This window comes from Suricata suricatta, chromosome 5 (genome assembly GCF_006229205.1).
Source record: "Suricata suricatta isolate VVHF042 chromosome 5, meerkat_22Aug2017_6uvM2_HiC, whole genome shotgun sequence".
Lineage (NCBI taxonomy): Eukaryota > Metazoa > Chordata > Mammalia > Carnivora > Herpestidae > Suricata > Suricata suricatta.
Window position 1 is genome coordinate 126,608,178 of NC_043704.1, and position 22,233 is coordinate 126,630,410.

The window sequence follows — 22,233 nt, forward strand, 5'->3', positions numbered from 1 at the left end:
TCTCTACCGGTATTTGTACTTCCCACCCACCCCCCGCCACCTTCCAGATAAACCATTTCCACTTTAATATTTGTCTCAGGGTTAGTTTCTGGGGAAACCTAAACAAAGACATAAATTAATCATGTCAATTAATTTTCAGCCTTCCCAGCTGAAAGGTAATTAAATACACGTTTGTATACTCTCTACAAAAGGTTTTGAAAGAAGTGTGTGCTAAGCCATTTCACATTTATGCTTTGCTGCCAGGAAACCGACAGGAGGTGCTCAGGATGGGCAAATGTCAGCCCCCAAGGGCATGACAGCAACTGACAAAACTATTTATTGGAGGACTTCTGGCTGTCAGTTCTGATCTCTGTTGATGATCAGAGGAATTCACTCATTCTGCAAATATTTTCTGAGCTCCACCTCTCTGCAAGAGGCTCAGGCAGCACCAGCCAAATGAAAACAAGTGCTGTTTTCTCTGAGATGCAGCTTTCAGATTACTCTATTAAAAAAAACACTAATGAATCTGTTCAGAATTAATGCTTGAATTACTGTTGGGCTGGTAATGATTCTCAAGAGTGTGAAGGGTGAATAATAATGGCCAGGAGTTTTTTTCCTTTTCAAACTATGCAGGATTCATTTCTGTTAATTCAATGTCCCTCCCCCGCTTCCCAAAGAAATAATCGCTACAGAGGTGCCAGGATGGCTCAGTCAGTTGAATGTCTGGCTCTTGATTTCGGTTCAGGTCATGATTTCAAGGTTTATGAGATCCTGCCGTGCATCTGGCTCAGCACTGACAGCGTGGAGCTTGCTTGCGATGCTCTCCCTCCCTCTCTCTCTGCCCCTCCTCCTCCTTAACACACAAACAAACAAACAAACAAACCATCCCTACAGTGTGGTGTATGCCCCAGGAGGGTTGGGACAGAAGCAGGGTTGCAAACTGCTGGGCCGCAGAGATTTTGCTTTCTGGAAGAGCCAAGGAGGAAGAACAGTCCAATGTGGAGTAAAGGTGCCTGGTCTGGGAGGCCAGAGAGCTGAATAGTGGTGCTGCCAGCCAGCTATGTGACCTCGGGACATCACTGCCCTGTCTTGATCTGTTTCTTCACCTTTGAAATGAGGAAATGGGATGGTCTCTAAGGTCCTGGATTATAAATATTCATGAGTTTCCTAAAAAAGAAGCAATGGACCAAAATCAAACCTGTGGTTTGGTTTCAGTTTCCCTTTGTGTTGTTGCACCTCTGGCCTGGGCAGGGGTGGGGCGCTGCATTTTGCGCTGTTAGGATGCGTTATTTGCATAAAAGCTGTTTGCAGTGACCTAGCCCAAGGAATTAAGGTTAGAAAGAAAAGAGGCCTTGATAGGGGATAGAAGGCAGAGAAATGGGGGAGTAAAGATGTTTTCTGGACTGGAGAATGTTAGAGGGTCCAGAATGGGTGAAAACCCTGTTGGGAAGGTTTCTGTTGATACTTGGGGGGAGCAGGAAATTGAGGGGCCATGGGAGGAAGAAACAAGAACAGAAAAGGTTCTCCTGGTTTTCTTTTAGTAGCTTTCATAAGCTCTCGCGGCTCTCCAGCCTTCCTGGATATTAGAATCATCCAGAGAGCTTAAACAAACCACAAGAAGTCTCTGTCCTTCTTCTGATTTAATTGGTCTTGGATGGCACCTGGGCATGAGCATTTTTGAAAATGCTCTGGAATAATCCTACTATGCAGCTGGAATGGAGACCCACTAAACAGTGACTCAGAGCATAGGAGCAGCCGGCTTGCCTTCTCTCAGAACGATAAGCTACCTTAGTTTCCATACTTTCTCCAAACACCTTCCTTCCTCTTCTGCTCCTCTCATCCTGTGCCTCAAAATACCCCACTTCATACACGGCTGGGAGATGGAGAAGGGAAGAAGAAACCCTATGCATTCTATTTTCTCATTAATTCCTTTATGATTAATGAGGTTTAATAAAGATGTTTTCCTCCATGAATAGAACTCATACTATTTAAGAAAACCTCGAAAAACACTATACTCAAAAACAAGTAAGAAAAAACATCTCAACATGTCAAATAGGCCGCTCCCTCAAAGACAACTATACTGTGAACACCAATACATTTTCCTTGATGCCTCATTTCTTTGTTTGAATGCTTTACCCTACTGTATACACCCGGGGCTGACAAACTGCAGCCTGCAGGCAAATCCAGCCCACGTCTTGTTTCTGTAAATAAAGTTTTATTGGAACACAGCCATGCTCATTTGTTACCTTTTGTCTACTGCTGCTTTCACAGGACCGTGGCAGAACTGAGTAGTTTCAACGGAGATTGTCAGACCCAGGAAGTCTAATATTTATTATTTAGTGCTTTCCAGAAAAGGCTTATTGGTTCCTGAGATATACCCTTCTATACTCTCTTATTTCCCCCATTTTACCTTATTATGTGAGCATTTCCCATGTTGTTATAAATGCTTCATAAATATTTCTAACAATTGCCTGGAATTTTATTTCATGATTAAGTTGTAGCTTAGCCTTACCCTGATTATTAAACATTTCTGTGTCCCCCCACCCAGGGTTTTCATTCTTTTTTAAAAATGTTTATTTATTTTTGAGAGAGAGAGAGACAGAGTGTAAGTGGGCAAAGGTGTAAGAGAGAGGGAGACACAGAATCAAAAGCAGGTTCCAGGCTCCGAGCTGTCAGCACAGAGCCCTACTCGGGAGCTCAAACTCAAGAACTGCGAGATCATGACCTGAGCCAAAGTCAGACGCTTAACTGACTGAGCCACCCAGGCACCCCAGTTTTTTAATTCTTAAAATGAATACTTCAGTGAGTATATTTGGATATAAACTTTATCTGTGTTTTCAATTATTTGTTTAGGATAGTGTCCAGATTACTCAACTGGTAGGTAGGGGCCTTTCAAGACTTTTAATACATATCATCAGTCCCCTCACTCAAAGCTGTCATAGGAGTTTACATTCCTCAGTAATATAGGGGAGAACCTACTTCTCCACACACTTGTTGGCATCAAGTATTACCATCTTACACGTGTTCTGCATTTAGGCAGGTAAACCACTCTTACTTTAAATCACATTTCTTTTACGTCTAATGAGATCGAAACTTGCATTTCTTCTTTTCCATGTTGACTGCTTTTCCCCTTCGCTTGGCCTCCTTCTGCACAGGGCAGAGGGGAGCACGCTCACCTTGGCTTGGAGCAAGGCTCCTGCCTCCTCCCGGTTCTTTTCCACGTCTCTTTCCCAGTGGATTCTGATGGTCTCGAGGATGTCGTCCAGACCAGTGCCAATGGGAACACCCATTTGTTCCAGCTCAGACCCTGCCAGCTGTTTGTACAGCACTTTCACATCCTGCAAATGACGAGAGACACTTCAGGTGAGTTCCGGAGGAGAAGGAAAGGACACAGAAGTTGAGCCAGCACAAGCCCGGTCTGTGGGTAATCCTTGTGCTTCTCATTCTGCTACTGCTGAACGTGGGGCTTCACTAAGACTGGCAAAGTCCCTGACTGTGTCACCAGCACAGGTGCCCTAGTCTCCTTCCCCAAGGACACGTTTCCTAGGCTGGTCTTCACAGGCCCCGGCCCACTCAAAGCAAACATCAAAATCAATAAGTAACCAATAGCAACACACACAGAGTAAGCAACAAGAGCAAGATGAAATTTATGAATTTTGTGAAGTCAGAGTAGGCCGGAAGAGGTTTAAAGGTAACTCTGGATTCTCTAAAGAGTTGAGGGGGAGAGCAGTAGCAAAGGACTGAGCTGGGAACAGGAAGTGGACTTTGGGTTCCTGGTCAGCTTGAGTTTGGACAAAAGAAGGAACTTCCCAGTGTAAGCATGGTGATGTGGGTTTTGACTTTTGCAGCTGAAAGCACTTGAGATGTCCAATCAGTGACTTGTGTGAGGTGATTTAGGGTCGGTGCCATTCCGAAGGGAACTGGAGGGCTTCCCTGTTGGAGGTCCCAGTGAGTCCTGTCACTCAGCCTTCTGACCTAATTTCTTTAATGAGTATGTGTAAACCACAGCTTGGATCTACCTTCAGACTTATCTTGTTTGACCTATGCAGCACTGGAAAAAAAAAAAAAAAAAAGACCTGAAAGACAGTGCCTTGAGGTAGGGGATGCTCTCTCCAGCTCAACACAGGCTCTATCAGTCTTGCTGGTGTGGACCTGCTCTCTCCTCCATTTATGTACCAGCCTGGTCCCAAAGCCACTTGAAATTGAGACTCCAAGGGTAACCTTACCCGCGACAAGGATTTGAAAGTATTTTATCCACATTTTCCCTGAAGCCCTGGGCAAGGGGCGGGGAGAAACTGGCTGCAGCCACCATCACTGACGTGAACCTCCGCTAGACAGGTGAGTGCCTGTGGTCTGTGGCCAACCAGCGTTGCCCCTGCCCCACCTACCTCTTCATAGCTCCGTGACAGAAAGCCAAGTTCTTCTTTCAGGCTCTCTATCTGACTCTCCAGATCCATTTTTGTCAAATTAGCATCATCAATGACTTTATACAGAGAGTTAATTTCCTCTTCTGCTGCCTTTCGAAATGGCTGCTCATTTTCATATCTGCAGATAAAGGAAGGTAATCAGCAGAGGTGGGCAACCCCAAAGGGAAAATGATCAGATTAGAAATGTTACCAGCAGGCCATTTATGTGATAGACAAACGGATGTGAAAAATCATTGTTCTAATAGCTTCGAGGGCACTGTTAATGCAAGTCTTACTTGTTGATTTATTACCATGAACGTGATTGCAGCCAACTTCCGATGGCCCAGCTCCACAGGGTGTCAGGCTTACGGGGCTCTGGGAACACAGAACTCTAGGGAAATCTTCTCCAGGAGTTGAGATCTAGGTAAGGGGACCTGGCCTTGTCACCATGATTCTGATTTGTCATCCTTTCCCCCTGCGGATCCTTTAACAGACATGACTGAGAATCTGCTAGGTACCAAGCGATGCACTAGTGATTCCAAAATGAAAAGCATGGTTTCTGTCTCCAAAGAACCCACGTGAAAATTTAAAACTGTGGCTGCAAACCCCAATGCCATCAGGGGCCAAGAGGGGACTATAGATGAGGGACGAGGGCCAGGTCTGGGAAGCAGCGAGAGGTGTGGACGGAAGCACACAGGACGGCTCGTACGTCAGGCAGGGGGAGCTGCTGCACGAGGTATGTGCCCATTCTCTTCAAGAGAAATGGGGAAACCTGGATTTATATGTAAAATCTAGAGTTTTAAAAACTTGTAGCTTATACACATACACTGACACAAGTCTGAAACTGTGTGCCCCCCTCCCACTGCCAAGTTTCTTTCTTTCTTTTTTTCAAGTTTTTATTTAAATTCTGGTTAGTTTACATACAGTGCAATATTGGTTTCAGGAGTAGAAATCAGTGAGTCATCACGTACATTACACCCAGTGCTCATCCCAACAAGGGCCCTCCTTAATGCCCACACCCCTTTAGCCGACCTCCCCACCCTCCTCACCTCCAGCAACCCTCGGTTTGTTCTCTGTCTTTAAAGTCCTTCCCCCTGAGTTCTTTCCATCTCTGGTTTGTGCAGAGCTTTCCTTCTAAAAACCACTCAACATCTTTGCCAGTCTCCCCAGTGTTAACTCCTTTCCTTCCACAGCCTTCCACCTAGCTGTACCCCGTTGGCCAAATTTCACACTTTACCTTCATCCCTCCATAGAATGGAGAAAGCTCACATCTCTCATTGAAGAAAGCATCTTAGGGTTTTAGAGTTTTAAGGGAATTTAGGGTTCAACTATTCAAACTCCTACCCAGTGACAATGCCTCGATAGCATTCTTGATAGGCGATCACGTGGCCTCTGCTCCACTACTTCCAGTGATGGGGAACTCATGACCTATCAAGGCCACTTTTCCATTTTGGGACAGCTCTTATGATTACAAATTTCTTCCCTCAAGTCTTCATTCCTGTAAGAGCCTGAGTTCCACTCTCTGGACTGTCTCCTTTATCACTCTTTCTTTCCCCCTCATTTCTCCCTCCAAGCCTTTGGCTCCTCAGGCTAAACATTCCCGGTTCCTCCATTTTTCATATAAATTGGTTTCCATGTCCCTCTTCCATGGCAGGGACTATGACCTTTCTGTCTTTGTATTCTTAGCACCCACCTCCAGGTTTCAGATAGATTTGTGGACTGATTAGGAGTGTTCTGATTGGTCCGTGTCCTTCTCAAAATGTGATACAGAGAATGGGATGTAAAACTCCAGATGTTGCCTGATCAGTTCAGAGTCCCAGGGGACTGTCTGCTCGTTTGTTTAAACCCTTCAATTCTATTCATCATGGTCCCTAAGGTTTCCTTGGAGGGGATTTGTTTTTGTGGGTGTGTGTTTTTGTTGATTTGATTTTGACCAGCTGTATTTGCTGTTGACTAATATTGGGTGTCCTGCCAACTAGAGACCCTGAGCATCTTTCACAAGCCCAATTACCTTGTCCTTTCTGGGTGCACCTGGTATTTAAACCCCAAAGTAGGAGTCCACATATGTCCTCTGTCAGTTTTATTGGCACAGTGTTCCAGTGTGTTGGGATCCTTTTGATTCCTAGTTCTGTCATCTTTCTCTTCACTGGCCCTCCTGGCTTTGTATCTTCTGTCATTTTGTCCTACCTGCTATCATGTACCTGCAGCTAAAAATAGTAAATGAAGGATCCGAGGACAGAGCCCTGTGGCATACTGCCAGAGACATCCTCAGAGTGGGACCTGCACCTTTGAATCGCCCCCTGAGGAGCTGGTTGCTGAAGCATTTCAGAAACCTATCACCTACATAGATTATATTTTCTACCCAAATGTATTCTTCATGAAGGACTTTATTTTTATTAACATTTAATCTTTTGGAAACAAGTCTTGCCCTTCTAGCTGGAATGAAAACCCACCCATAGCACTGGAATTGGTCCCTTTTGACCCAAGCTGGAAGAGTCCTGGTTTGCTTATCTCTCCAGGGAGCCTGGTCCTTCCCAGGATATGCACCACTCAGCATTACGGGAGGTCCCAGTTGCTCTGCAGACCGTTGTTTGGAAGTCCTTTAACATTTGACACATCGCTGTGATATCTCCAAGGCTGCTGCTAAGCTTTCAGCCTTCTCTTGCTATCCTTTAGTCCTCCCCCCCTCCATTTTGAAGCCTTCAAATAGAATCTGTGTGCTCATGATGCCCGGAACTCCTGTCTTGACCTGCAGGCCACTCCGGCCCGTCATCTTCAGTGGCCCTCCCCAACTGCTCTATCAGCTCAGCTCAGCTTGCTCAAAGCCAAGCTCATTACTAGCCCTGAACCTAGACCAGCTTTTCTTACACAATTTTCTATTTTTGTTGCGAGAACCCAAGAAGTCAATGACCCAAGTTCAACACCTGACACTTAAATTTGCCTTCTGTTTTCAGGCTGCAAATAATTGTCGACCCCTGCCAATGATTTCTTTGACCCATCCCTCAAGTCTGCTCGTGGCCACTGTCCCAGGCAGACCCTGAGCTGTAACAGCCTCTTGTCGTCTTCCCACAACTGACCCACAGCAGTGCCCCCAGAGGAACCATCCTTAACCACATCCAATCACCATCTGCTCAGAGTGCCAAGTGTTATCCGCTGTCCCCTAAGTAATCTGATCTCACCTTACTTTCCAACCATGGCTCCCAATACAGACCCTGCCCTTCCCTCGGTCCAACCCCTTTGCTCCCATTGCTTCTTGCTGGTTTCCCCTGCATCTCTTCTCCACCAGTACAAAGCTGAAAATTTAAAGCTGAAGTCTGGTCATGACGAGCCACTGCTCAGATCCCTTCTATGGGTTTCTTCTGCTCTCAGGTCATCTCTGAGCTCTTTGATATGGCTGACAAGGTCCTCCAGGATTTGGTCTCTCCCTGGTTTTCAAGCCCCATTGGTTGTCCCTCCTTTCTTCACTGCACATGCCCCAGTTATAACGAGCTGCTTGATGGCCATGAATGCACCACGCTTTCTCACGTCCTCCTGCCTTAGCACACACTGCCTTCTCTGCCTGGAAATTCATGCCTCCTTTATTGGCCTGCTCAACTGCTGCATAAGCTTAGGACCCTGACCAGACATCACCTCTTCAGTCAACCCTCTCTGGCCAGACTAAAAGTCCCCACCCAACCTGTGCTCTTCTCAGTGATGGCACAAACACCCCGTGATGCTGCTGTCTTCACTCCTCTGTCTTTGACACTGAATTGTGAACTCCTTGAGGTTCCATTCACCTCACCCCCAGTACCTGGTAAAACATTTATTGAATTCACTCATTCTTTCACTAATTTGACCACTATGTGTTGGGCATCTATCTTGTGCCTGGCACCGGTATAGGCATTGGTGATATACTGGAAACAAAACAAACCAAGCCCCTGTTACTCAGGTGAATGGCTGAATGATGGCATGTATGAATGCATAATGGATGAATGAATACATGAAGGAAGAAATGTTGCCTCGATCCTACCTTCACACTTAATTAAATTCTATCTTAAATTTAGCACAAATGTTTTCGTGGCTCTTGGCATCTGTCTTTAACTGTGCAGGAAGCTGTTAGTGGCTAGATGATGGCTTCACATTTTTGTGCTCCTGTGACCTTGGCTAGCACAGTGTTGTCCAAGACAGCAACCCCAGCTGATTGAGTTTCTTTGACTTGACAGTGGCTACTAGTGGGGATCCTTTATCAGATGGAGGAGCTTGGTCTTAGAGAAAGGAAACGACTCTGGGTCTGAGGAGATGGTAGCGACTTTCCTTTTCATCATGATACCCTTCCTATCCTAAGACAAAATGGCAGTGGGGTCACTGTCTTCCCCAAAGACTCCCACCTATGTGCCTTTCCTCTTTGTCTTTATCAATTTAAGGAAATGTTCCTTGAATAACTATCCCATCACCCATCTGATTGCCCAACATCCAGAACACCTTCCCCACAGAATATTCTCAAAATCACCCTGTTCATCAATGAATGGTCTTTTTCATTTCACTTCTCCATTAGACCAGTGTTTCCCAAACCTCACTCACCATCATGATTTTGCCCTAAAGGTGTTTCTTTCTTATCATTGTTACTTTATATTGTTTCTTAAATTTATCTATTTAAAAAGTAAATGTTAAATCAGTAAACTTTAAAAGTTCTTTGTATTAAATAAATTTTAAATTATGCTATAAATTATAGTACTATAGTGGAAAAACAGATTCATGAGTCATAAATAGAAGGAAACTATAAAAATACATAACTATTAAAAGCAAAATGTTCATTCTTAAATCACTTAAAATGATCTTTATCAGTAGTATACACACCATATTTTAAAAGACACTGTATTAGGCTTCAAAGAGATGTTTTTCAAGGCTGGTGAGTTAAAACTACTAAGGCCTGAACCCCCCCAGGGACAGTGGTTTAATCCCTCTTCGTGGCTTACACGTTGGCAGCTTTAAGTGCCCAGGTCATTCTGACATGCGGCTGCAATTGAGAAGCATTGCTCAAAACCAGCAGCTCCCCACGTGTGGCCCCAGGACCAGCAGGATTATTAGCATCTTGGGGAACTCCTTAGGAATGTAAATTTGGTGCCCCACCCCAGACGACTGAGTCAGAAATTCAGAGGGTGGGGCACAGCAATCTGTGTTTTCTAGAAGACCTCTTGGTGGTTCTGAAACACACTACTATCTGAGAATCCTACCCTGAACCCAGGAGATACTGGGCAAAGTCTCAGCCCTGGGGACCTAGTCTGTGACTATAATGTGGGTTTGAGCCGGGTGATCTTTCCTCCGGATTCTCCCAGGCCTTCTGTGCTGCTGGAAGTGAAAGCTAGAGACCCCAGAACAGGAGTCTCTGAGTTGCCTAGTGGTCTGAAGGTGCAGAGGGACTGCCCCCCCTGCTGTAGAAGTTACCTCTTGGGGCGCCTGGGTGGCTCCGTCAGGTAATTGTTCTACCCTTTGATTTTGGCTCAGGTCATGATCCCACAGTTTGTAGGATTGAGCCCTGTGTTGGGCTTGGGATGTTCCGTCTCTCTCTCTCTGTGTCCCCTCCCCTGTGCATGCTCTCTGTAAAAATAAATAAACTTAAAAAAAAAAAAAAAAAAGAAGTTACCTCTCTTTAAAGTCGTCTGCACCTGCCTGGATATTCTCTGTCTGAAGCATGAGCCGGGCATTTTCCAAGACCGCTTCGCCCACCTAGAAAGATCACACACATCAGAGAAGACAAGGTCACTGGACCATCTTCCCTCATTTCTCTCACTGTGACTCGCACTGGGCACAGAGGTTCTGGGAATAGAGCACTTTTCTTAGAGCAAATATTTTTAGAATTCAAGTGTCTCTCTCCAAAAAGGTGGGGGACGAGATGAACCACAAAGCATAAAATCTGGATGTCTTTTAAGAGCCTTTAGAGTTGGATTTTTGAGCTAAAACATTACTCAAAGCCAGACTTGTTCACAGCCTTTGTCATAATGCGGAGCTTTCAGCTACCAGGGAAGCTTCTGGATCCTTAAATGAAGCTTCACTGGTTTGACTTAGTGTCTTGTAACATCTTCTGGTCATGGTGCCTTTGAAGGGCTGATGAAATCTCTAGGTCAGCGCTGTCCATCTTCTGTGGTGATGGCATTCTTCTATGTCTGCACCATCACGGTGGCCACACGTGGCTACTGAACACTCCAGATGTGGCAAGGATGACTGAGGAACTAAAAATTTCATTTCATTTAAATTTTATTTAAACTTCAATAGTCACTTGTGACCAGTGGCCACTGTATTGAGCAACTCGGCTCTAGAATTTCATTCATCCTCAAAACATACCTATGAGCACAGATACACTCAGCCTACAGTTTGGGGGTTTCCTGGAGCCATGAAGAGTGGTTTTTCAAAACTGGCTACTCAAACCCTATAGAGTCCCTCAAAGGTGGGGGGCGGGTTATTCTCTCCTTAACCTGAGAAACATATATATTACATATGAGGCTTTTCTATAATCTTCAGTTTCGGGGGAGTAAGAAGACAGTTACTTTAGAAGGATGTAAGTCAGTGTTTTAAGCTGTTTTCAGTCCTTTTGTACTTGGACGTGAATGAGTTACAAGCTCTTCATTGAGTTGGAGGTTTTCCAGCACCAGAGGTCAGAGATGGCATGAGATGAGAAAGAAGTGGGAGAGGAGAGACCCTCGTCTGCCTGTTCCCCAGGGTCCCCCAGGGCTGGGCTGGAGCCGAGAGAAGATAAAATTTGCTGGGGGAAAATTCAATAAAACAAGACAGGACATCCCCACTGGAATAAGGCAGGATGCAAATCTCTACTCTCACTGGGTTGGGACTTGGCCCACTCCTGGGCTCTCTCCGTTTCCCCATGAGAGTCCTAGCCCACGGTGTTGACATGGCTCCTCCCCAGGGTTGCCTCCTTTTTAACTGCTAGGTCCCCAAAGCCTGGCTCATGGTAGACATTCCATCAATACCTGCTGAATGAATGCATGAATGAATGAATGGTATGACCATAGGTGAACTGTTCCTCTCCCGGGTCTGGAGATCATGCCTAGTCCTCAGAAGCCCCCAGGGATTTTGTTTTTAGTTAGTCATGGTGAGGCCAACAGACAGGGAGATGGCTGACCTCGAAAAGATGTTACTCACAGTTTCCAAGGGGAGGGGCAGCCACACTACACGGGGCATATGAGGCAGTACAAGTGTTGGTTGCAAAAGGATGAGGGGAAAGCATGGGCGAAAGCCATTATTGTGGTTTTCATGGGAAGGAATGGGCGAGGCAAGGTAAATAGCCAAGCAGATGTAGGATTGGGTAGTTTGAACCATTTCAGCGGTCTCTGGGCCCTGGGATGTCCCCAGCCACGTGGGATGACGGGCAGAGGAATGTTGCCTGCTGGAGTGTGAGCGCTGTGAAGAGAAGGCAGGCGGGGTGCGGACTGGGATTGGCTGGTTTGCACATCAAAAGCATGTCTGGCAAGTGGCTTGTTATCTCTAAGATTGGCCAGCTCTGTGAGGGGCTAACAGTGAGGCTTAGATGCTACGGCACCAAGAATAGGTAAAAAGAAAACGCAGTTAATACTGTAGAATATAATTCATCTAAAGGGCCATGGCTGTGTGAGGCCTCCCTGAGCGCTGGCTTTGGCTGGTCTGGCCGAGCCCCCTCTTCAACCTCCTGAACACGGTTGCGGCCCCCACATTCAGGAGTCTCTTTCCGGACTTTGGGTGTCACTTTGCAGATGCCATTTTTCAGATGACAAACTTGAAGCCAAAGGCGATCACCCTGCTGGATTTCTAGTGACGACGCTGAGCACATGTCCCACTCTAGGGCGTGGGAGGGACCCTGAATTACAGCTGGTGTCTAGACTGAGGGCCCTAAAACTATGGCCGTTAGAGACGGCGGCTTTACCATCCCTTAGACAAGGTGGCCGTGCAGGGGCAGCTGCGGGAAGTGTGGGACCTGGACTTTATGCAATTTGGGAGACTGCCCTTAAGAAAAAGAAAAAAAAAAGACTATTACAATGGGATGTGTGTGAGTGAGGGACCCTGAGTTCGAGTCCCGTGTCAGGCTCTATGCTGACAGCGCAGAGCCTGGAGCCTGCCTCAGATTCTGTGTCTCCCTCTCTCTCTGCCCCTCCCTTGCTTGAGCTCTGTCTCTTTCTCTCTCTCAAAAATAAATAAACATTTAAAAAACTTAAAAAAAATCAGTTTAAAAAAAATTCTTCACCTTGGTCCAGCTTAATTTTGTCTATTTGTTTCTGCTTTTTAAATGTGTGCCCTGTGGGTGGGCAGAAAAAGTACAAACCAAGCAACATTCCGGTGTCTATGTTGGAAATGCCTATTTAGAGTCTTACAATTCGGGACACACAGAAAGATGGCTGAAAATGCAATCACCCAAGTCCTGCCATCCAAGATAAGCACCGCCGGCCTTTGGGCACCTTGTACTTCCTTCCAGCCTTTGCTTGGCCCAGCTACAACAGTACCCGGTGTGTTCGTTTGTAACACTCCCCTAGTTGGTTGCAAATGCTTTATGCAGAAGGGGTGGCAGGGTGCCAGCCATGAAGGAGCCTGGTAGGAAATGCCAGCTGCTCCACGATCGGCTGAGGTGAGGGGTCGGCCGCTCAGTGGTCCTCCTTCTCAGCTGGGATTGAGGACGGGAGCACTTCCTGGGGTAAATTGGACAGCAGACAGGGTAGCTCCGTCCAAATGTCTGTCCTAGGCGGCTCGTGCGGCACTGGACTCAGGGAAGCTGGAGGCCTTCCTGCTCTAGCTGTTGTTTAGTGACAACCAGGGGCTTATTCAAGCCTCAAGCAGAGCTAATTATAGGCCCCGACTTGCCAAAGCACAGTCGCTGTCCGTGCTTCCCCGTCTCCTTCACAGAAGGCTCTTAAAATAAGCCGCCAGTCCCCAGTTCAGCCATGGAGCCCTTCAGTGTTCTCTTGTGGGCGTCCTGTCAGGAGTTCATGGGGGCTCAGCCCCCTCCGCTGTAGAAAGGGCCAGTCAGGCACCTTGGCCAAGGGTTAGCACAGGCTGAGGACCGGGATGGTGGCCAAGGCCCAGAGTAAAGCATGGAGCCTGCTGGGGCACAGGCTCTTCATCTCCCCATCTGGGGAAGCCTTGTGAAATCCTCCCCAGGCCTGTGGATGGGAACTGCGGGGGGGGGGGGGGAGCCATGCATTAGCCACCTGCAGGTGTGCCCGGCCCACGCGCTGCGGCTGGCTTGTACTGACTCGTCGGAGCAGGCTGGTGAATACTTCGGAGTTTTGGGAGCCCGTGGTTAAACAGAGCCGTCATGAACACTTTAATTATGTAAGCTTACAATTAAATACATTATATGAAAAATGCCATTAATAAATACGCAAAATACAAAGGTCATAATTACTCATAACTCCCTACGTTTGGCTCTCGTCCCTGCTCGTGAAGTTATTTCCTCTGTTGTGTCTGCACATTGGAAACACTGGATCATGTCTGCTACCTGCATCTCTTCTCAAGTCCAAGTTCAGTGACAGCATGTTGGTCACTTTCTATTAGCTGTGGTGAGAGTATTTACACCAGGGAAATTGGCCAACACAGTAAATCAGAGCCTTTTATTGCCACACAGATATCAGCTCAGCTCGGTGACTGGGCTGCACATGCTACTGAGTCCTTAACACTCATGACTTCACTAAATGCCCCTGATTGATATTCGGCCCTGAAAGTAACACACCTATGTTATGGAGGAGGGTGCCAAGGCCATAGGAAGTTGACCCAAATCACCCAGATGGAGCAAGGTCGAGACAGAATGCCAAGCCAGATCAACATGATCCCGAAGTGTGCATATTTTTGTCATCTGCTTTAGAAACTACAGGGCTCATCAGAGTCAAGAGAGAGACTCATTGTGGAGGACTGTCTTCTGTCTTTTTCCTGTAACAGAAGAGCCACGCATCATGGTTCCTGTTTGGGCTGCATCACGGAGAGAAAGGGATGTCTTCCCCACTGGTGTGAGGCAGCTCACCAGATCAAACCGAACCAAACCACCTTCCACATCCCTGAGCTTGCATCTCTGAGTCCCATAAGCTGAGCAGATCTGAGCAGACCCAGGGACCAACTCAGAGGCCTGGAGAAATTCTGCAGAGTGACTTTGCTGTCAGGCCTACAGAAGAAATGGCTCTGCATTTATAACCGAGAGAGGGGCGCCTGGGTGGCTCAGTTGGTTGAGCGTCCAACTTCAGCTCAGGCCATGATCTCATGGTTTATGAATTTGAGCCCCACATCGGGCTCTCTGCTGGAGGTACAGAGCCTGCTTTGGATCCCCCGTTCCCTCCCTCTCAGCACCTCCCCCACTTGCTCTCTCTCTCTCTCAAAAATAAATAAAAAATTAAAAATAAATAAGTAAATAAACACACATTGCACATCTGGTCCTTTCAGATTTATGCTTGAAGTGGATGCAAATTTCAGATTTATGCTTGAAGTGGATGCAAATTCACTTCACCTCTCGGGTCATCTTTTCTCTCCGGGAGTGGAGGCGATACAAATGTCAAATAGTAATATGTATAGTCACGAGGCCGAGGCCACGTACAAGCATACTTGCTCATAACCCTGGAACGACTCCTGTCCTCTGTTCTAACGGGAAGAAAGTCAGAACCAAGGTAGCAGTTGCACCGCAGGGTGAACTGTAAGTGGGTGGCTGGCAGCTCGCGGGTGGTGTGCTGGGAAGGCCAGAGGGGACGGCCTCTCCTCCTCCTCTCCCTCCTTCTGGCCAGAGCCGACTCCTGCCATCAGCCTGTGATTATTTTTCCCTCTGCTTAACACGCTTTAACACCAGGTCTCCTGGTAAAAAGGGACACTGAGGGGCGCCTGGGAGGCTCAGTTGGTTGAGCATCTAACTCTTGATTTCAGCTCAGGTCATGATCTCACTGTTCATGAGGTGGAGCCCTGCATCGGGTTTGTGCTGACAGCTCAGAGCCTAATTGGGATTCTCTCTCTCTCTCTCTCTGCCCCTCCCCTGCACTCTCTCTCTCTTTCAAAATAAGTATATATTTTTTAAAGGGACACTGATTTTCATAGCAGCACCAGTGAGTATTGGCGTGTGAGATCAGGTGGTCTTGAGGGAAGAGGACTCAGGATTTGGAAGTCAGGCTGGAGTGAGAAACAGAAGGCACCTTCGAAGTATACAGTTCAGTGGAGAACAGCAGGGCTGAGCACCAAGGGGACGGGCAGTCAGAAGTCACGCAGGCACAGGGCTTGTTCTGAGAGGGGTGGTGAGGGAGGAGCAAGGGCGGCTCACCACTGGCCTGCTACTTTGGTGTGGCACGAAGCTCCCTTAGTTACCTTCCTGGAACGGTCTTCCCCTCACCTCCACGTGGAGGACTCCTTAGCACACTTTATACAGGTGCTTCTCAAAGTATGGTCCCCGGACCAGCAGCATCAGCACCACCTGAAACTTGTGGGAAATGTAGACTCTCAGACCCTACCTCAGACGTCTGAGTGAGTCTATGGAGGGCGGCCCGACAATCCGTGTTTGGAAAGCTTTCCAGGGGCTCAGAGTACGCTCTTGGCTTGGAGAACAGCAACTTTGCACAGACCTTCCTCCAGTCCTGCGCATCCTGCCTCCCAACCTGCTCCTGGCATTCCTTTGTGTCTTTGCCTGTGCCGTGGCACAGACCTAGGGCACCCTGTTGTACCAACTTACACCCTTAGGCCTTGCTGCCCGAGAAACCTTCCCCTACTTTAACGCTCATCTCAAACATGCCTTCCTCAGCAGAGCTTTTTCATTTACCTACTCACTCATTCCTGCCTTCAATTTCTTCAGCACACGATTATTACTTCCTCTGTGCCAGCCTCTGTGTTGGTTGTAGGGGAATCAGCAGCTACCGTAGAGGATGCTATTAGAAAGGTAGGCAAACGCCAGACATGGAGAGGAGGCCTTGGGAGCAATGGAAGGGAGGCGGGATTTGCTGGGCAGCCAGTGAAAAGTTTTGAGCCGGGCACAGGGGTGATCTGCGCAGTAAGTGGGTCCTCTGAATCCTGAGGGAAGGGAAGTTTGTAGGACGCAGGGGACCGCACTGAGGGCTCAGCGAGGATGCTCTGTGAGAGCCCAAGGGAGATGATGGCAGCTTGACTAGGGTGGTCATTGGGGCCGTGAAGAGAAGCAGACTTACCTTGTGGACAGAACAGATGGGTTTTGGTGATGGAGCCGTGGTGGAAAGGGGGAAAGAAAGTAATTGAGGATGACTTCTAAGGTTTTAGCCTGACCTACTGGTTGCATGGTGCCTTTGCTCACTCTTTTCCTCCCTCCTTAGATCATTTGTGCATCGGAGCCATACCCTGACCTGTGTACCACACTTAGTAGACAATGACATCAGTCATGAACCCACTTCCTCCACTCACCAACTTGGGCCAGTTACTTGGACAATTCTAAGATTTGGTCTCCTTGTCCATAAAATGAGGACAATACTACCCCCTACCTCCTAGGGAAGATGTGAGAATTACACGAACCACAGAACGTAAAGCACTTGGCTGACTGCCTGGCACAGAGTGGGCATCCCCTGCATGGCCGCCATTGTTATCACCGGTCCATGTCCTAGGACAGAGCACTTGGCCACTGACTGGTGAATGGATCTGACGGGTGTGTAGCCTGGCACTGTTCCCACTCCTCTGAGTCGGCAGTTGAATGAAGACTTCCATCTAGTGGCTTCTTTTTTTCCTTTCAGTTTTTCCTGTCCATAGTCATTTGAAAAAAGCCCTGGTCACTGGTCCTGTGATGATGAGGAACTTATCCCTTTCTACTGAGATTACCTGGCTATGGGTATAATTATTAAAATAAATGATGCTGCTGGTGGTGGGTGAGGAATTTGACCCTCATTGTGTTTTTAAAAGGCAAAGACAAGCAGTATTTTTAGAAGGGTTATCATTTGGGCCCAAGGGGACAATTAATGCTTTATTTGGGGTTAAAGATATTGGCATCCCAGCAGCTAGAGTGCAGGTGCAGGGAGCAGGGGGGTAAGACTGGGCCCCTGGGAAATTAGACTTCACCATCACAGTGAAGACCACCATGCTACCAAGCCCAACAGATGCCTCTTTGCACACATCTACACCTGCCAGCGACATTTGTCACAGAAGATGCACTTTAGTCTCTTGGCCGCCATGACACAGCTCTTCGCCCACACTCTCTCCTACATCACTGGCCATTCTTGCTCAGTCTCCTTCACTAGGTCTTTCTCCCTCATCTGACCGCTACAAACTAGAGTTTCCCAGGCTGGATCATGGAACTTGTTCTTTTATCCCTCAGTAATCTGCTACAGTAGGCATCAGGTGAATGAATGAGTCTAGCAATAGCGGTGCCTCTCTACAGAAAACCAAGGCAGGGAAAACAAGGTTCCTACCTGGCTTCAACCTGAGGTCACCTCCCTGTCCTCCCTCCCACTTTCCTCCAGGTAAGAACTCCAGTGATCTCCTGCATTGATGTGCTCCAGTTCGTTCCTGCCCCACTGCCCAGCTTGGGTTCGAGGCCCCTGTCATCTCTCTGGTGGTTTTACCTCATTGTTGCTACCCAGGGCCGGACAGCACAAAGCCCAAGCACACAGAGTGAAGATTGCAGCTGCAAGTGCAGTTAGGGACCGTGTCAAAATGTCATGGAGAGGCTGAACCTTCTCCAGCATAGCTCACCCCTGAGCACAGGCACAGCAGGTGGGGATCTGGAGCGGGTCAGGGACACCTGAGGGCTAAATTTGGGTCTTACTTTGGGAGGCCAGGACCTCATCATCAAACTGCACTCTGTCTGAAGAAGGAATATTATTGTAGAAGGGGTCAGATAAGCATGGGGTGAGAGGCCAGAACCAGTGGGAGGTGTTATGAATTGTTTTGGGAGTAATCAGGAACACTCTGGTGCCCTCTGTCTTGATGAGTGCAAACCTCCTTAGGCCTCACCCTCCCCAGAAACCTCTCTACCCCTCCCAGGACTGGTTCTGAGCTCACCTAGCATCCTGCCTCCAGCTCCCTGGGAAACAGGGAGGCTTGATTTAGATAGCAGCCAAGCCCTAAAGAGCGGAGCACTAAAGAGTAGTCACCACTGTGTCAATGTCCCCCTAGTCCTGGGTGTCTGTATCACACAGCCTATCCTTCAGAGCCCAACTTTCTACAGACATCCTAACAAAATCTGAGTTTTGAGTGCCAGGCACATCAAGATACAGTGACCCTGGGAGGCTCTGTCTGGGCAGCCAGCTGATAGGTCTCTCTCTCTCTCTCTCTCTCTGTGTCTCTCTTTCTTTTCTAGATTCAGTGAATGCTTTCTAATCCTCCATTCCCCTTTTTACTGTAATGAGCTTACTATGATGCAAATTTGAATGCACATTTATTCAAGAGGGTGCTCTTGAATAAACACTGTTTGGGCCTTGCTCTGCGCTTAGCTTTCTCTCTTCTTCACTCTCCTGCTGTGAACTGAACTATTTTTTCTGAACAGACCCAGGCCTCTCCAGCTTTCAGAACCTCAGCCCATGCTGCTGCCTCTGTATTTCATGACTTCACCACGCCACCCAGCCTCCATGCCTTCCTTCTCTGCCAGGTAAACTCCTAGCCATCCTTCACAACTGTGGCTAAGGTGCACTGGACATCCTGTGTCCTCCCCAGCCCCTCTGTGGGCATATCTCTTTCGCTGTAGTTGTCACGCTGTATTTTATTCTGACTTTTTTCTCTTTCCTTACCACTGACCTGAGTGTCCCTGGGATGGGAACAGTCTCCCATCTCTGCCTCCTCAGCACCCAGCTCAGTCCCTGGCACAAGGAGACTAAATATTGGTTAACTTAGTAGGTGAGTTAAGCTAGCTGAGGAATGCAAAATAAGGCAAACATATAAGGCAGAATGTAACGAGATGTGTAGAACTAAGTATAAGATGGCTGAGAACTCAAAATTTAGAGCCAAACTTCATAAGACCCAAAATAAAGGCAAAGCAAACCCAAACATTTTAAAAGCACTTACAACATCTTATGCCAGCATAAGCCCTTCACAGCCAATAAGCCCCACACCAGTAGGCACACAAAATGGGTGCGTGTTCATTACAGGGGAGGATACAGACCCAGAGAGAGCCCAGAGCACCACGCGGCTCCACTGAATTTATTCTGTGTCCCTGGACTCCACAACCATGCTCTCCTTTGCCCCCTTGAAAAGACACCTTTTACTACGGGGAATTTCAGCCAGGAAAAACTACATAGAGAGGTGGAGAGGGACGAGAATGACAGCCCCCGACTCCCCAATTCAACAACTGAAATCTCATGGCTACTGTTCAAAGTCTCTATTCCTGCAAACCTCCACTCTGGTCTGAGGTATTACATACACATCACTTCATCGCTAAATCCTGCAGGAGTCCTCCAGGTGGTGCTTCTTGCATTTTAATTTAAAAGGTATGAAAGTAACCTGAACGCTTGATTAACAGATGAAACAAAACTGAGAAGAAATGCTGGGAAAGGAAAGCATTCCCTGCCCCCTGTCTTCTCGCCCCAGAGCCCCAGTTCTCAGTAGCTTCCGCTTTTCATCTGTCCAGAGCTTGCCCCATATTTCTACAAGTTTTGGACTGTTTGAGTTATTAGCCATAGACCTCATTTACTGACTTCCCAGCTGACAGATGAAGATTTAGCTCACTCACACTCCACCGCCCTTTTCCTGTGTTTACTGACCATCTTGGTAACTTTAAATAATGAAGCTCGATTTCTCACTGTATCAGTTATGGAGTTTCTCTTTCACACACTTGCGCCCTCTCGTAATCACAGGTGTTTTATCTTCTAAGGTCAAAGGGAAGACACAAAACCAGCTTAATTACTACCCTGCTTTACTGACGCCTGTGTGAAATATAGGTCCTTTCTGCTAGGAATTATGATGTAGGTGTCCCTGTCAGAAGCTATGGGCAGATGGCCAAAGTGTTCTCTTTCCCAACAGAGCATCCTCGGGCCTGCAGAAAAACGTCAGCGACTTGATTATGTTTCACGGTGCTGCATCTGCACCCCCACGCCGCCCCCGTGCCTCACCACCAGCTTGCATGTAACCTTAGGTGGCTCCTTTCCTCTCTTGTGAGATGGGGGCCACTTTATCTTGATAGTGCCAGCACACAGTAATCCCTTAATGGATGTTTGTTAAATAATAAGTGATATATGATTAAAGAGGAAAACATAGGAAGTAACGAGAAACCGATTCGCAAGCAGCAGACTGGCAAACCTGTGGGAGGAGAGGGTGTGGAGAAAGTGGAGGTCGGTCTCACATGCTGTTCCAGGATGTAAATTCATGTAGCCGCTTTGGGGAGCAATTTGGCAACGCCACATAAAAGCTGACGGCGGGCACGGCGTCCTGTGCTCCTACGTTCGGGACTGGAGCAGGGTCAGAAACTTTGTCCATAAAGGGCTGGACAGAAAATGTTGCAGGCTACGTGGGCCCACCTCTTTTGTGGCAAGGACACCACCCTGCCCTTGTAGGATGAAAGCGGAGGTGGGGAATTAGTGCCTGAGTGGATGAGACTGTGTCCAATCAAATCTATTTTATAAAAGCAGGTACCTGTTTGGATTTGGCCTATCTATAGTTGCCCACCTCTGACCTAGGGAAGCTCTCCTGGGTGTGTGAGAAAAGATTTATTCCCTCTTCTGTTTGTGACAGAGAAAATTGGAAGCAACCTACATCCATCAATGGAAAAAGTCATAACCTATGGTGCATATACAATGAAATGCTACCATGTATCAACATGGATAAATCTCAAACACAAAATGAGAAGAAAGTAAGTTGCAGAAAAAAATATTATGGGGTGTTTTTTTTATGTGTCATCTGGCCACAGTGGGCAGATTTGGTCAAAGGTTATTCTAGATGTTTCTGTGAGGGTGTTTTTAGATGAGATTCGCATTTAAATCGGTGGACTCTCGAGAAGAGTGGATATTCGTCTGTAATGGGGGAGGGTGGCCTCATCCAATGGGTTGAAAACCTTAACTGAAGACCAACTGAGTGCTCCCGGCCCCAGCGAAGGAATTCTGCCAGCAGACGGTCTTTGGGCTTGAACAGGAACATTGGTTCTTTCCTAGGTCTCCAACCTGCCGACCCCTTAATCTGGGACATGCAGACTCCATGAGCAAATTCCTTACAATAAATCTCTCTCTCTAAACATCCCATTGGGTCTGTTTCTCTGGAGAACCTTAATGCACGGTATGATACAACTTAATATCGAGTTTAAAATCATGCAAAACAATCCTATAAAGGGCTTATTATACATATATAGTAAAACTGGAAGAACAGTGGTGGGAGTGATACAAAGCCAAATTTAGAGCACCGCTGGCCTCTGGGGAGGGGAATGGAATCAGGACAGAACACAAATGAGGTTTCCATTGAAATCTTTGATTTCATGTTTAAATATAAATGGTCTGTAGCAAGTAACATGGAGGTTGACAATTCTGGATAGTGAGCACCCACTTTCATGCGCCTGAAATATTTTATAATTAAGAAGAAAAGAACGAGAGAGAGAACATAAAGAAAACTAGGAAAAGTAATCTAGTTCAGTGAAAGGAAGGCACTGGACTCCTAATGTACGGAGAGGGAGACTGGCTGGAGAAGGCAGGTCAGAGACGGTGACGGTGACGGTGACACGATGGAGGGGAGGGGAGAGCCTCTAGAGCTCCAGAAAAGGCCTCCTTGGGTCCCCGGGGGTGAAGATGGAGTGGGCTTGGCTGTGGCCTCCCATCTGGGGGCCTGCGGAACAGGACAGGAGGTGTGGGGAGGAGGGGACCCGAGAGTGTAGGGGAGGCAGTGCGCACGTGGCTGTGGAGGTGTGGGTCGGCCAGGGTCATGGTCACAGTCCCCGGAGTGGCCCTTCATAGTTACTCTAAGTGGGCCCTTTAGGAACACTGATCCCTGACTTCCT

At 47.4% G+C, this 22,233-nt stretch overlaps 1 protein-coding gene across 1 annotated transcript in view; it reads right to left on the minus strand.

The window, feature by feature from the left end:
• BFSP2 (beaded filament structural protein 2) overlaps nt 1-22,233 on the minus strand; it is a 66,863-nt gene that overhangs the window by 21,920 nt on the left and 22,710 nt on the right. The window contains exons 2-4 of the mRNA XM_029940273.1: nt 10,009-10,091; nt 4,368-4,524; nt 3,156-3,317 (exon numbers count right to left, since the gene is read on the minus strand). Coding sequence (XP_029796133.1) covers nt 3,156-3,317; nt 4,368-4,524; nt 10,009-10,091 — 402 coding nt within the window. The remainder of the gene's footprint in view (nt 1-3,155; nt 3,318-4,367; nt 4,525-10,008; nt 10,092-22,233) is intronic.